The 16915-nt window shown below is 44.3% G+C and overlaps 1 protein-coding gene across 1 annotated transcript in view; it reads right to left on the minus strand.

Annotated features, from left to right (window-relative positions):
• The window catches only part of BICC1 (BicC family RNA binding protein 1), an 851967-nt gene that overhangs the window by 49992 nt on the left and 785060 nt on the right, over window positions 1–16915 (minus strand). Inside the window, exon 12 of the mRNA XM_078642970.1 lies at window positions 13570–13766. Coding sequence (XP_078499096.1) covers window positions 13570–13766 — 197 coding nt within the window. The remainder of the gene's footprint in view (window positions 1–13569; window positions 13767–16915) is intronic.

Here is a 16915-nt window from a genome sequence, read left to right on the forward strand (position 1 = left end):
CTTAAACTCATCCTAATGGCTATGGTCATGTCCAAAATTGACTACGGTAACATCATTTACAACGGTGCTCCTGCCTATGCGCTCCAACGTCTCCAGCTTGTGCAGAACCAGGAAGCCCGTTTGGTATATGGCCTACCCAAATTTCATCACTCTTCCCCGCTCCTTTTTTCCCTTCATTGGCTCCCTATCAAACAACGGGCCCTTTTTAAACTGGGGTGCCTCACTTTTCAGGCTAGGGCGGGTACTGCCCCTGCCTTTATTAATTCGACTATTACGAATCATTGCCCATCCAGAGACCTTCGTTCATCTTCCAAATCTTTATTAACCATTCCCCGGTTCAAGAAATCAAGGTCGGTTGGCCTGAAATTCTCGGTCTTGGCACCCACCTCTTGGAATACCCTCCCGCTTGTAGTCAGACAATCCCCTTCCTACATGGAATTCCGTAAGACCCTTAAAACTTTCCTATTCCAACAAGCTTTTAGTTCTTAATCCTGCACCTCTTTACCCTCATCCTATCCCCCCAGCGCCAAGAAACTGTATAGTGAACGTGCGCTTTATAAATCCCTAAAAATTCAAATTCAAATTCAAAATTCATTGCATACAGGTTGATGAACAAGTCTAATGCTCGAGTGTAGAAAAATAAATCATTATTTAATGTATATTTGGTTTTGTTACATTAATCTACATGCATTATTATCTATCCTATGCATAAGAACATTTCTGGGTAGCAACCACCTTTAGGGAAACAGCCTTTACCACGCAGGTAAGTATTTGTACCTTTACCACGCAGGTTAGTTTTTTTTCTTTAATAACATAATTTTTGGGCAAAAAAAGTGGTTTAGGTGTAGGTATAGGAAAATGGAAGTAAAGGTGATTTTAGGGTTTTGAGGTCAGTAGAGGTAAAGGCAGCAGCGACCCGTGCAGGTAAGAGCTGGTTTGGGGGGAATTTGATGATCACGAGGGAAAATTAAATAAATAAATAATCTTCCCTCATCGCTTGTTGAATCCCCCCCCCCTTCCCCCCACCGGCCCCACCACTCTTACCTGCACAGGCTGCAGCTGGGTAAAGGGAAGTAAAGGTAATTTTAGCTTTTAGTGATAAAGGGCGAAAAGGGTGATTTTGGCGTTAAGGGGCGGGTAAAGGGAGATTTTAGGGACTGATGGTGCATAGAGAAAAAGAATTGAAGTAGTGAAAGAAAAAAGAATCGTTTCCTAAAAACTAAACACACACACACATAAAACATATACATATACATACATATATACATATATATATATATATATATATACATATATATATATATATATATATATTTGGAAGAAAAAACAAAAGTTACAAAGACGTTAGAGTTGGGCTCAGATTTAACTCTAACAAAACCAGTGAAATTCAGCAGTTATAGTTACTTAAGCTGACTATAACTTGCGCCCCACAATGCACTGCTTTTTTCTTTACATATTACATCACTCACGACATGGTCAATGACATCACTCATGACATCTCAAGTGACATCACGGATCACATCATCAAGTGAGTGTAAGTGTTTTTAAGAGTTTATGGCTGTTAAACTTATATACTAACCTACTAGAAAAGCATGTAAATGCATGTAAGTGGCCGTATTGGTTAATGCGTGGGTGCGTCAGTGGCTTTATGGGTTAGTGAGTGGCTCTATGGGTAAATAAGTGGGTGTGTAGTGACTGAGTGGGTGTCTGAATGGCTGTATGAGTTAGGGACTCAGTGTTTAAGTTGCTGTATGAGTGAGTGAGTGAGTGTGTGGCTGTTTGAGTGGGTGTTTGGTTAAGCAAGTTGGTGTGTAAGTGACTGTATTGGAGAGTAAGTGCCTGTGTGAATGGCTGTATGGGTGAGTGAGCAGATGTACGAGTGTTTGTATGAATGGGTAGGTAACTGGTTATGTGAGTGCTTTTATGGGTGAGTGAGTGGCTGTGTTGAGAGGCTAAATGGGTGGATTTGTGAGTAACTGTAGATAAATAAGTGGGTGTGTGAGTAGCTTTATGGGAAAGTGAATGGTTGCATGAGTGTCTGTACAAGTGAGTGGGTGGGTGTATGAGTGCCTGTTCAAAGGAGGTAGTGGGTGTGTAAGTACGGGTATGGGTCTGTGAATTGGTATGTAAATGCATGTGTTTATGGGAGTAAGAGCGGTTGTATGGGGGTGTGAGTGGTTTTGTGGATGATGTCATTTGTGATGTCAGTGACCATGTCTTAAGTGATGTAATATATGAGGTCATAAGCAGTGCATTGCGAGGGCAAAGTTATTGCTAGCTCGTGTAACTATAACTGCTGATTTGTTTTTAATTCTATTTAATATTTAATTCTATTTCCTAACTATAAGGTCCATTTAACCTTCGTTTTTTAGGTGAAAATATGTTTTTTTAACTAGTAGTCTCATTTGCAGAGTGGTGGAGAAAGTGGTAGGGTCCTCCGACCACCTCTCAGGAATCCTGCTGTATGGGACTTACTGGAGGTAACCGGAGGGCTTCTTGGCCCCCATGGTCCTTCATCATCCAAGAGGACTTCATCCCTCAACCAGTAGTGTGCCAGGGGGTGTATTTGCAGAGTGGTAGAGAAAAGGGGCGTATCCTTCAAAGGTCTCTCAGCAATCCTGCTGTGTGGTACTTACTGGAGGTAACAAGAGGGGTAGTTGGCCCCTCACGACCCTCAGCAGCAAAGGGGACTTCAACTTCCAACTAGTAGAGCGCAAGGAGGAATATTTGCAGAGTGGTGAAGAAAGGGAGCGTGGCCTCTGACAACCTCCCAGCTATCCCACTGTGTGGGACTTACTGGAAGTAACAGGAGGGGTAGTTGGCCCCAAGGACCCTCAGGAGTCAAGGGAACTTCATCCCCCAACTAGTAGAGAGCCCGGAGGAATGCTTGCAGAGTGGTGGTGAAATGGGGCAGAGCCGCTAGTAAACTGCTGCCTGTTTTTTTTCTTCTTTTTCTTAGGGGAGGGGGTCATGTGGCCCACTTCCCTGGACCAATTTCAGGCCAGGGGACCCAATCCTCTGGGGTCCAGCTTTTCTGAAATGATGGAGGGGGCTGGGCACACCCCTCCACTGGTCGATTTCAGCCCAGGTACTCCATCCCCTCAGGCCCAGCCTCTTTTGTGGGTGCCTGGATCCCACCCAGGACACCCAATCACATCTGTTGGGGACCCAAGGGGAGACTCCAGGCTCCTGTGGTCCCTGCCGGCTCCCACCTCCTGCAGGAGACAGCTTTGCTTTTAGAAATATGAAGCTGCTAAACATGCAGCTCCCTCTTTCTAAAATCAAATCTGCTCTGCTTCCAGCAAACAATAGCATGTTTAATGCTCTGACTTGCTGGAAGGGCAGCTTTTGCTGTGACTTGGCAGGATTGGTAAAGCTTCCGGCAAGCCACAGCAAACCGCTATGTCCCGGGGGTGGGCACCCGGTACATAACTGGAGCCTGCCCGGGGGGGGGAGGTGGTGGTCATGCAAGACTCCTGGAACGGGGCTACGTGACCCCATCCTCTCTTCAATTTTGCCCCGGGGAAACAGTGGCCCCCTGGGCTGCGGGGAAGTCACTGTGGCCCCCCGCATTCAATTTAAGGAAAGCGTCAGGAGGTGGCAGTCCCCAAGGCTCTGGAAGGGTCTGTGTGACACCCTGCTTTCATTCAAATTAAAGCCCCATGGAGGTGGTGGACCCCGAGGCTGCTGAGGTTGGGATCTGCACTGCCCCTGCATTGTTTAAAGATAAAGCCACAGGGAGGTGGTGGTCCCCGGGGCCAAGGGTGTCCACGTGGCCCCCCAATTCAATCCCGGGGAGGTGGCGGCCCCTAGTGCTGCGAAGGGTCCCTGTGGCCTCCACAATGTTTTAAGATAAAGACCTGGGGAGGTGGCAGCCCTGGGGCTGTGGGGGGTCTGCGAGAGGCCTCCCTTTTATTAGTAAATAAGCCCCGGGGAGGTGATGGTGGTCAGAGCCTTAATAAGCCCCAGGAGGGGACCTTGAGCCCCTTCCTCTATTATGAAAATACCCCTGGAACCAGGCCTAACAAAGCACAGGAGCGCACGAGTTTAAAAAAAAAAATAATTCACCGGGAGTCGTGGATCCAACAGAACTTCCGCCAACTCTTTTTTTAAAAATGCGTATTTGGCACCGCAGGGGCCTGTGGATCCGCGTCCCTATGTACACAGTTTTGGACTTTGGTTAATAACTCTGCAACTACTGAACAGATTTATCCCAAATCTATCTTCCTGCCAAATTTGGTGTAATCCCTTTCAGCAGTTTTGGCTGCAGGCGTTTCTAAATTTCTGATGGAAATTAACATGGGGGAAAACATGTTTTGGGACCCCTCCTTTTTCTCTGCCCCGCTTCATGGATCACCTCTAAACTTTCAAGACAGCAGCTGAGGTGAATGGCAAACTAGTTTGGAAACTTTCCTGAGGATTCATCAAATTAAGCCATAGTCATTGGCAAATGAAACATGCTTATCCTACCTACTGGTGATCACCAATAGGTAACACACACACACTCATACATACACAAACACACAGTATAAGCGGTCTCATGACTGGAGATTTTAAATGGCGGACACGTGGTGCGGCTGATTGTCCGGAGGAAAATCATTTTTGAAGGATTCGGCATACATACATATATATAAAAAGGAGATCATACATATATGTTTGTGTATGTGTGCACCAATATATTCATTTATTTATTTTAAAGGAAACATGCTCCTGAATCCAGCAACATGAAACAAACCCTCCCCATCTGGTTGAAGTGACAAGCGTTATTCCGGCAGAGACTCCATGCAAGACATGTTTCGACCCCACAATGGGTCTTACTCATATGCAAAATACAGAGTGGTGAGATTGCTTTCCTGTTTTAAACCTAATGCGCATCAACATAGAGAAAACACTAAGTTAAGCTCAGTAGATAGTTCACAAGCTATAGTGAATAGCTAAACAAATCAGATGGTAAACAGGGGATAGTAGAACATCTAGTTCTTGATCACATTGGATCGTCACAATATACTACAAGTTAGTTCTTCAAAAGTCATTCCCACTAGACTTCCTTTCCACATTTTCCAGTTGTTTAACAAACCATAATGAACTGCAAATGTAATGCACACTCCATTCAGTCTCTTCAACGAAAAAGCTTTCCAATGTCTTTTTTGCCAATAATATAGTACTACCTATCATTTTTTTATGCCTCAAAGAATCCAATTTAATGTTGGGCATAAACAATATGTTGCACAGTATTCAGGCCATACAAAAACATACCATTCCAGGGACTCTCCTTTATCCCAGCCCCGACCTGAGGGGAAGGGCGCCCCTCTAAGCTGATTGCTTTCGGATGTATACATATATATATATATAGATATAGATATATTTATATATCTATATATCTCTCTATCTATAGACCTATTCTTTTTTACTCGCAAATTGCGTTTAAAGAAATGGCACGCCACGAAGGTCAATTCAAGTAACACCATTCCACAGCAGGTAATAAGTGACTTGCGAATAGCAGACATTGAACTACTACACACAATGAATGTATTAGCAGATGCCAACACAAGCAGTAGTGATCCCATCTCCAGTCTTGAGCTTGAGGATATCCCCTTTAACCTAAGTGCAAACAGCGGGTTTAGACCAAAATCAGTGTTTTTACCTCAAATCAGAAATGACGCGATTGAGGTGTTTGAAAAAGGAGTAAACAATGAATTGTGGAAAATATCTAAACGCAAAAACTTTGATACCTGAGCTCAGCGATTAGCTCTGGATAACTTGAGAAAGGACAACACCATTGTGATAAAAAAAGTCTGATAAAGGCGGTAATGTTGTCGTTATGTCTAAAACAGATTACACCAATGAGGGTCTAAGACAGTTAGCTGAGATGGACAAGTATGAGAGAAGCAACAGAATGGAGTACGAACATGCAATCAGACAATTTAACACTATGTTATTAGAATGGAAGCAGAAGGGATTGATCGAAGATAGCGAGTACAAATTTCTAGATTGTAAATTTCCAACGCTTCCTGCTTTATATTTCCTGCCCAAGATTCACAAAGACCCACTCAGACCACCAGGGAGACCTATTGTGTCATCAAGGGGGAGCTTTTTGGAAAATGTGTCCAGATATGTGGACTTTTTTCTTCAAAGCTTTGTACAGAAACTTCCCTCTTATGTGCAAGATACCAGTGATTTTTTACGTAAATTAGATAAAACAGAGTGGAAAGAAGAGTACTCACTATTGACCATGGATGTGTCAGGTTTGTATACCTACATCCCGCAAGACAAAGGAGTTGAGGCGTGTAAACATTACTTGAGCAGCAGGTCGGCTTCGCATATTGCGCATACCGAAATGCTATTAGAAATGATCACCATCTGTCTCAAAAGCAATTACTTCCTTTTCCACAACAAAATTTACCATCAAACCCTAGGTACATCTATGGGGACTTGCTTCGCTCCATCTTTTGCAGGTCTCTATATGGGGTATTGGGAAGAGGAGGTAGTTAACAGCTTAACAATGTTTAAAGACAAAGTTCCCATGCACACTAGATACATAGATGATATCTTTTGTATATGGAAGAGGACAGAAGAAGAGGCTAAAGAATTCGTTGATATACTCAATGATAATAGTTTTAATCTCCATCTCACTTTTAATTGGTCCAAAACTACGGTTGAATTTCTTGACCTCAAAGTGTTCATTGATAATCAGCGAATTGAGAGCTTTCTTTACCGTAAGAGTACAGCAGGAAACAGCCTGTTACACGCTGACAATTGCCACTCTACTGCACTCATACAGAGTATACCACTCGGCGAGTTCCTTAGAGCGAAGCGCAACTGCAGCACTGAAACTACTTTTGAAGCGGAATGTAAAGTCATGACCGAACGTTTTTTGCAACGAGGGTACAACAAAAAAACTGTTAATAAGGCACTTAAAGAGGTACGTCTACGCTCTAGAGAATCATTGTTGAGTAAGGAGAGGCGGGAGGTGGAAAGATTGAGCAAAGAAGACAATCAAACCTTAAGATTTGTTACCACGTACAGTAAACAAACACAAGCAGTACGCAAATGTCTTAAAACATTCTGGCCGGTATTGAGTACTGATAAAGATCTGAGAGAGTGTATTGGGCCTAGTCCACAGATTACATTTAAACGAGCAAGATCACTCAGGGACACTCTTTGCAAAGCAGTGGAAAACCTCCAAAAAGGGAATAGAGGGAATAGAAGGATTCTTCACATGCAGAAGCTGTAAAGCTTGTAAAAACAGCAAAAATATAAAGAACTGCATCCTATCTGTAGAGAGCCAGCCTTATGTGATAAAGAAGCACACGTCATGTAATACAGAGTATGCTATTTATGCATTATTCTGTCCCTGTGGCCTAGCCTACATTGGCAGTACCATCCATAAAGCCAAAAAAGGGATTCTTGAGCACTTACGTGCGATCAAAAATCTAGACAAAGCGTACCCCATAGCCCGCCACTTTCATACACACCACGAGCAGAACAAAAATTTGCTGAGTTTTGTAGTACTGGATTTTGTGAAGGCGGACATGAGAGGGGGAACAGATTGAAAGAATTACGTAGATTGGAATCAAAGCTCATCATACAGTACAGGACACTTACCCCTTTAGGTCATAACCATGATGAAGAGCTAGCCGTTGATTTGGGGTAAAGCCTGTTCCAATTGCAAGTCCTGAATAAGATGTCCGTAACTATGAATTGCCGCAGAGCTGTATGTGATGTTAACTGTTTTTGATTGTATGTTATTTTTATTATTTCATGTAGGTGACATATATTTTGTCTTGTTTATTGTTTTTCAGATGATGCATGTCAAATTGAAGAAGGGATATGGTTCAGATTAAGATTGGCACAATGATTTATATTGGACAACACAGAGAAAGCCCACTTGGGCACTACTACAGTCATTATCAGTTATCATTAGCGCATCTTTAATTCATCGTTTATGAATTTAGTTACATTTGCCCATTAGGCGCAGGAAAGGGTTTGATCCCAAATAATTTTGGTTCAATGTTTAGAGCGTTTAATGCCCACTTGGGCATGAAGTGATTATTTTGCACTTGTAAATACTGAAACGTCACAGTACCCTTGTAATGAACACGATTAGAACAATGACGAGTGATTTCTCAGAATACACAACGAGTAAATGCCAACAGAAAAGCGCACTAGTGCATTTAACGTGCATTTCCCAAAAAGCATGCAAGCATTTGTTTTATTTTATTTCTTGATTATTCTTTAGACTCACTTAATTTAACGCTCTGTTTGTTTGAATACGACAGTCTGTTTCAGGAGTCTGTTTTCACTTACACCTATGTCACATGTTGTTTATATTAACCAATGAAACGTATGGTCAAACACTCGTGACCAAGGGAGAAAATCCCGAAACGCGTCGAGTGAGTGTTTCTCTTGCCGGAGACCATCTTCTGATTAATAAATCCACGACTGCTGCACTTTAAACCGACTTGTGTCCGTGATTGCCGTGCTGAGGTACGTTGAGTTTAAGCACGGCTCTGGTGCATTTTCGTAGAGGCTGCCTGCCTCATGACGGACCGCCTTCTTTAAGAGGCTGGGAGAGGCGCTGCAAACATTTTGTTTGCGATTGGGATTTGATATATAGATATATATATATATATATATATATCATGAAACCAGATAGGGTTCTTCTGGGACCCGCTCCCGTAGTCAGGTGGTGCGAAAACGGCGAACCCTTTGCCGATAATAATATTGAATTCAAGGTTGCTGTTAAACAAAGCGCGCACTCTGTGATACAGTTCCAAGGTGTTTATTTCTCAAACAAAAACGTTTTGACCACACCAGTACAGCAACTTGCTAGACATCACCTCGGTGCCATCCGGATCTCGGCGCCCCACTGCAGATGAAGTGCCTCTCAACTATGAAACCACCACGGTGACATCCGGATCTTGGCGCGTTGTGCTGCCTTCGGCCTATTCGCACATCGGTCCGCTACTGACGCCATCTCACAGGCTAATGGGGCGACCCACGCCGAGTTTCAGCATTGTAGGATGACCACACCAGTACAGCAACTTGCTAGACATCACCTCGGTGCCATCTGAATCTTGGCATCTCAACGCCTAGTGGTATCTTCCATACAAAAAATATTGTTACGCTGCCTTTGGCCCCATTCGCACATCAGTCCGCAACTTAGACATCACCTCGGTGCCATCCGGATCTTGGCATCTCAGCGCCTTGTGGTGTCAGTCAGAAAATATTGTTGCGCTGCCTTTGGCCCCATTCGCACATCGGTCCGCTACTGACGCCATCTCACAGGCCAACGGGGCGCCCCACGCCGACTTTCAACATTGTAGGATGGCCACACCAGTGCTGCAACTTGCTGGACACCACCTCGGTGCCATCCGGATCTTGGCGCGTTGTATTGCCTTCGGCCTATTCGCACATCGGTCCGCTACTGACGCCGCCTCACGTGCCAACGTATTTTCTCCGCATTTTATACCCTATGCCGCATAACAGGTCATGTGACTTGTTTATAAAACTTTTCATTGGTTCATTTTACTTTTGGTTTCCTAATGATGGAAGGCTTGATCATATGACCTAAAAACAACTTGGATGAAAACTTTTTTTTTTTCCCAAACGATGAAAGCCCCACCTTGTTTCTGGATGTTTCAGACTAAACTGGCGTCAGCATGAGAGCACCACCATCTCGTAGCTCCGTCGTGGTCATTCCGCGAGCAATCATGGCAGCCGCTCCCCACCAGAAGCCTGCAGGAGTCGGGGCCCCCAAAACTTTTGATGAATTCTCAAGGCGGAGGGGACGCTTTCGAGAATGGGGTCCAAGACCTAGCAGACAAGCGTCCGATTTCCAAGGTGTCCCAGGGCCATTTCAGTGGACCAGGCCCAAAAAGGAAAGAGCCTGCCGCCATTTTGAGAGTTCTGTGACAGCCGCCTATCGCTGCACCGCAAGAGTGGGCGCAACTCAGCTGAATTGCGGCTTTTGACACAGTGGACCAAAAACGGACGGAATGGCAACTGAAACGGTAAAGGGGCGCCCCACTACAACAGATGACACTCCACCTGGAGAGGCCCGTTCACGCCGCCTCCCCCGGGGCGCCCCACGCCGTTATTCGGAGCAGCATTGTAGGATACCAAAACCAGTGCGGCAACTTACTGGACATCACCTTGGTGCCATCGTTCTGCTGCCTTGGAACTATTCGCACAACAGTTTGCTACTGATGACCCACCCCCCGCGACGCCCCACGCCGTTATTTGCTGGGTGGCAACTTACTAGACATCACTTTCGTGTCATCTAGATTTCGGCGCGTTCTGCTGCCTTGGAACTATTCGCACAACAGTTTGCTACTGATGACCCACCCCCCGCGACGCCCCACGCCGGAAATCTGGACGTTGTGCTGCGTTGGGACTATTCGCACAGCCGACCGCTACTTCGTTGTTTTTCCCTAAAAATGTTTATATGTTATTACTATTTTTGTTTTCTTGTATATATTTATAAATTATTAAAGTTTTATAATCTTACTACTTTGTCGGAGTGCTATATATTTTTAATGTGACACATAATTGTAAAAACTTTGATGTACAAAGAGTCATCCCTGGAATCTTCCGCTTCACGCTCGGTCCCCTCCCCAATCACAATACAGGATGGTTTTCATATAATAGCAACGCTTCTGCTGTGACGGATCTCATCGAGTGTGGGCCTTGATCTACTATAACTCCTTTGAAGAGGGGTGATTCTTTACAGCTGTGGCCATAAACTACATCTGCAGGGCTAGCTGATAGCCTAGGACCGGCCTGGACAATCGGACACAGAGGAAAAGGAGTGTCAGAGGGTGCGGTAGTGAATAGGGCGAAAGGGAGGTGTCGGGCGGGCACAGGGTGTGATTCTCAGGGAAGAGCAGCGCAGATGGGGGGAGGTTTATTACCCATGTATAAGACAGAGAGCGGGGGTGACCACTGCCTGGGTGAGATGCTTGCGAGGGTGGGGAGCCATGCTAAGGATCGACAGCGTGCACAGAGTGGGTCTGGTCAAGGCATCTAAAATGGCTGCCGTGCACGACAAAAGTGTGGCATTTGAAAAAAGACAAGATGGCGCAGACAATGTTTTTCAACACTTCCTGATTTCCTTCGAATCGAACGTTAACAGACGTTGAGGCATATTACCAAAGTTAAGCGATATTTATCCCTAACGATGCATTGCAAAGATTTTTTTACCGTCAGAAATTATCGCAGATAAACCTTGCTATTATCAAGGTTTATCGCAAATACGATAAAAAACGACCGCAATGCATTAATATCGCTGAAAACTCAGCGATATTCATGCATTACCGAGCTAATGCTCTTAGCCATGTTATCCACCTCCCATTGGATAACATGGCTAAGAACTGCTCAGGGCAGCTGTTACTTTTTGGAGATATTCGCGCTTATCTCGAATATTTCCAAAAGTTGATAATAGGAGATAGCGATGTTAGCGACTGTTTCCAGTCGCTAACATCTTGGCATGCCCACTTTGCATGTCATTAGTGATAAATATCACTCACATGCAAAGTGGGGCCCAAGATGGTCGCTATCTCCTACTAGCCGTCGCTAACTGGTGTTAGCAACAGCTAGGTAATACAGATATAATTTTATCTCCGCGAAGCGGAGCGCTGTTACAGATATATATCTTGTTTTTGAACGTTAATTTCTCAAAATGCACTGAAGCACATATATTGAGACCTAGCAAAGGCACATCGGGCTACCAGTCCCTATTATTTTACCAAGTTTCGTGCAAATCCATTCAGCCGTTCGATTATTATTATTATTTTTTTTTTTTGCCCCGCGGGGCCCTTTTAAAACCTCCACATCAAACCTAGGGGGTCAGCGAGGATCTACTATTCCCCCTTATGGTCATTTGCCCCTTCGCTTTGGCCTCCTCTTGTCTCTCGATCCTACCGAGAGACAAGATGGCGGCCGCTACGTACTGTTTGGAATGTTTACAGACACCGGAGAGCCAATCAGCTTCGCTTCGCAAAGCTCCGTAACGCGAAAAGTACGCGAAGCGGTGCGCTGTTACAGATATATATCTTTTTTTGAACGTTAATTTCTCAAAATCCACTGAAGCACATATATTGAGACCTAGCAAAGGCACATCGGGCTACCAGTCCCTACAATTTTGCCAAGTTTCGTGCAAATCCATTCAGCCGTTCGATTATTATTATAATTTTTTTTTTTTGCCCCGCGGGGCCCTTTTAAAACCTCCACATCAAACCTAGGGGGTCAGCGAGGATCTACTATGCCCCCTTATGGTCATTTGCCCCTTCGCTTTGGCCTCCTCTTGTCTCTCGATCCTACCGAGAGACAAGATGGCGGCCGCTACGGACTGTTTGGAATGTTGACAGACGCCGGAGAACCAATCAGCTTCGCTTCACAAAGCTCCGTTGCGCGAAAAGTACGCGTCCTGGAGCGCTGCCCGGTCCGCTGTTACAGATATATATCTTTTTTTAAACGTTAATTTCTCAAAATCCACTGTAGCACATATATTGAGACCTACAAAAGGCACATCGGGCTACCAGTCCCTACAATTTTGCCAAGTTTCGTGCAAATCCATTCAGCCGTTCGGGCTAAAAGTGAGGCCAACCGCCCTATGGAAAACTCAATGTTAAAAACACGTTTTGGGACACCGCTTTTTTCTCGACCCCCCCTGGACGAACCCCCCCCCAATTTTCAGAGCTGCTCAGAAACAAAATGTGCCATTTTCCTGAAAATTTCAGCCAATTCCGTCCACAAACGCCAAAGTTATTAGACATAGAATTTTCAAAAAACCCATAGAGAAAAAATCCTAACTATATATACCTACTGGCGACCGCCAGTAGGTAATATATATATATATATATATATATATATGTACACACACACCTGTATACATACCACAAGATGTGTGGTAAAGATCTACAATGTAATGGCATGCCTAGTAAAGGTCAACAAGTGATATTACATGTGTGGTAAAGGCATACCTTTGCAAAGTCATACAAACTCACCTTAAGCACCACCTGCAGGGGTTTCCCTCACAAATCCTTTTATCAAGGAGTAGCAACATGAGTACCATCCACAAATAGGGGTGAGGGTGGCAAACAGTGCATCAAGGCTACAGTACAAACATACTTTGAGACAGCTCTGCCATCACAAACCACATGTTTCCATTTAGGCCAGTAACATCTCACAGAATGAGATGCAACAAATCTTACTGTTTGTTCATGAAGGGGATGGGGGCATAATGTTTTATATTAATGAGAGGAGGGGAATTCTACTAACCCAAAGAGAAAAGCATTGTAAAAACATGGATCACAAACACTAAATTATGTTTTAATATTCATCTATTACAACATTCTGATTATTAAGACTTTTTTGAAACCATGAATAAGCAGTTTGCTAAAATCCGAGGATACATTTAGTATCTAAATAAAAACTGCAGATTAAATAATAAAGAATTGCTCTTAATTATATGTGAAACACTTGATGTGCTGAAACACACAAGCAACCTACCAGAATGATGCGGTTATTACCTAGGAGTAGGACAACTACAGATGTGTTTGTGCTTACCTTGACATGGCCATTGAGAGAGCTGGGACATTTCTTGCTTTCAGAATGCATAGCGTTAACATGGACATCCACAGGAGTTAGTCCCGGAGGGGGGGATGGAGGGGTCTGGCCATAATGAGGCACTCCAGACAGCAGTATGCTGGTTAATGTGGCCTGGGCAGCAGAAGGTAGCACCAGGTGCGGAATGGCGGAAAAGCCTAAAATAAAAGTTATTGAAATAAATGCTTTAGTTCATAGACACAATGGCTCAAGTCCTGAAGCGGTCTTGAACCACATGGATCCAATAGGACACACTTCCATTAAAAAAAAATATACCGACATCTGTATCGTAGTTTTTCGCCGACAATTTCCATGTTTTGGGGGTTTTGAGTAAAGCACTTCACAAAAGCAACTTTTAAAATGATTTATTGAAGCTCAAAGGTAGCAAGACCAACTCCTGGCAGGCCTCCATCCATCTCCGAGCATATCGTCTTATATAAATAACAAAAAATGACAATAGAAGAACATCTTTTCGATGCCCAAATACATCTTGACACTGAAAATACCTGAATGTTATCCTGGTCATGTAATGCAAATGTCCCGGTTCGATTAAACATATTACATCCTTAAACAAATATATAGTGTTTGTGCCAATAAGGTTTTTTCATTAAAGGAACACTGTTACCACCACTATTCACAAACCTTTGATTATTACTTCCCTCACATTGTATTCGACCATACTATGTTCCACATGTTTTCCCAATCAAATCCTGTGTTCTAAGTAATTGCACAAAGTTAATTTTCATGCTTTGCATTTATTGCCATCGTCCCCCCATACGATATTGCCTTTCACCTCTTATTTCTTTGAGATTCAAATCATTTGGAGCAACCCTTTTTAGGTCTCGCCTAAGCAGCGCGCATGCGCTGAATAGGAAAGAGACCTTTAGCCATCGGTTCCCTTTTTCGGCCAAAAACGTGCACGCGTTCCATTGTCTTCAATGGCAACGCATGCATGTTTGGCGATTCCCTTGCGGGAGCGAGCAGCTGGCGCCATATGTTATAAATTATCGCGCCTTCCCGCTGGCTCCCGCAAGGGAATCGCTCAGGCCCCCTCCTCTCTCCCTCCCCCTGCTGCCGCGCGAGGCGCGCGCTTGTGCTAGTTAGAATTTCACTTTGAGGCAGGGAATGTCAACTGATAGTAGGTGGTGGCGCTTATGCTTGAGGTACCTTGAAATGTGTCACAGAACTATATTTTTAATTTGCACAAGGTGCCCGCATGACATTTGCCCCCCTGCACCCTAAACCCTTCTGACAGTCCACCTGGTCCATCTTCTTCACGCGCAGACAAGCTGAGCAGTAGTACTAGAGTAGAAAATAGCACCACGTTATCAGGCTCTCTTAAAGTGTAAAGACCCGAAGTGATCCCCGCTGCCCTGGAAATAAACAAATAGCCATGAATTTCATGAGGCAGCCGGGCATTCCCAAACAGACTGCCCTTGCATCGCCTCTACCTCGGCAATTGTCTCTCTTATTTGGCAAAGTCTTAGACACCAATGGGCATTGCATGCGGAGAGCGTCTTTAGAGACTTGCATCAGCCCCGATGCCTCCCACGAGGGCAGAGAATAGATTAAACACCCTTGCAAGTGCACAGAGAAGTGCATTGATACTGGATAACCAGCTTGTCCCCTGGCTGCGCCAACGTCGCTCCGGTCACCCTGCCGTCCTCCTGCTCCTGTGTGAGCACCACGCCCCTGGCAGTTCCCATCCACAGCGCTGCTCTCTGTACAAAGGCCTTTTATGCTCACTCTCATACCTGCGGTGGCACTGTCTTTCTTGTAAGAGCCAGTACTGATTATACCAAGACTGCCCTGGAGGCCCCCTGCTACCCTGGAGTCCAGCCAGGCTTGGCTCTTAGTGTACACTACGCAGAGTAGCGGGGAACGTGAGCCCATGAAAGGAACTGAAGTCTGCAATAACACGTGGAAGGCGGAAACCAGGGAGCGCTCTCTAGCAACCAGCTCCACAGCGAGCATATTATGTGAGCCAGAATGTGACCCACGGGGAAATTGTAACAGTGGCTCACCATATATCACAGCATGCCCAGAACAGAGTGGGCGGACCGAGCTGTGCAGTACTTGGGTTCATTCACAGCACGTACACGACTGGACAATATCTCAGTGTAGAGCATTGCAAGAAAGAACCTGCCTTGGTATGTGGAAGTACAACTTTTTCTTTACTAAAAAAAAGCATTGGCATAGCCAATAGGTCTCGCTTTTGGGACCTTATAAGTATTTAGTTATGAAGCACAATATCCTTGGTGCAACAAAATCAACTGTTGCATGGCTAAACACTTATAAGGTCCCAAAGGCGAGACCTATTGGCTATGCCAATGATTGTTCACATTGGTACCTAAATGCACTCTTACCCAATCACTTCTTTTTTATTATAGGTCGTCTTCCTAATGCTCTCATTGTGCCTTTGTTCATATTTCTTCTGTTAATCTGATACCTTCTTTTCTAATTTAGCCATATTGACGTCAGCGTGCTGTTCATCCACGCTGGTGTTACCTTAGTATGCGCAATTCTTCATTTAAGTTAAAAAAAAATGGTGTCTCACCAGTGCTGAATATGGTGTGTCTGTATAGCTCTATAGCATGTTTTTGACTGCTCTTTTATAATCCACATCATTTCCAACAGCCAATTGCACACACTCTAGGAACACAAGATCAAATTGTTCTTCAAGGCCATTTTGATGGGGATGATAAACCACCATTCTGTGATGTTTCACTCCTTAATTTCTCAAGAACTCCTGGAACTCTTCTGCCACAATCTGCAGACCATTATCGAATACCACCACTTCAGGACATCCCATTCTTCTAAAGAATCTCTTTACAAAAACTCACAATGCATCGAGCTTTGTCCTCCTTGACAAAAGCTACTTCGGGCTATTTTGAATAGTAGTCCATTAACACTGCAGCATACTTTCCTTCCAACCCCTTACAGTTGGACGGTCCGCAAATATCAATCTCCAGTCTTTGCCAGCTTTCTCAGGTAATTTGGTCGGTTCAATGGGGTTTCACTCACCGTAGTGGATTTGTCACTGCACATGCATCCAATAAAGATTTGCACAAATCTATCAATCTCTCTGCCCATGCCAGGCCACCAAAAGTCCACTCTAGCCTTCCTCTTCATGGTCATAATTCCCCCTTGGCCTTTGTGTAGCAAATCTAATAGTCTGGCCTACAATTTCATGGGTACTACTAACCTCCCATTCCATCCCTTCTCAGGATCCAGTTCACAACAGACAATTCAGACCAAACCAATCTGTAATTGCAAAGCTCTTGTTTTCTAATATCAACCTGTCTTG

This window comes from Lissotriton helveticus, chromosome 5_1 (genome assembly GCF_964261635.1).
Source record: "Lissotriton helveticus chromosome 5_1, aLisHel1.1, whole genome shotgun sequence".
Lineage (NCBI taxonomy): Eukaryota > Metazoa > Chordata > Amphibia > Caudata > Salamandridae > Lissotriton > Lissotriton helveticus.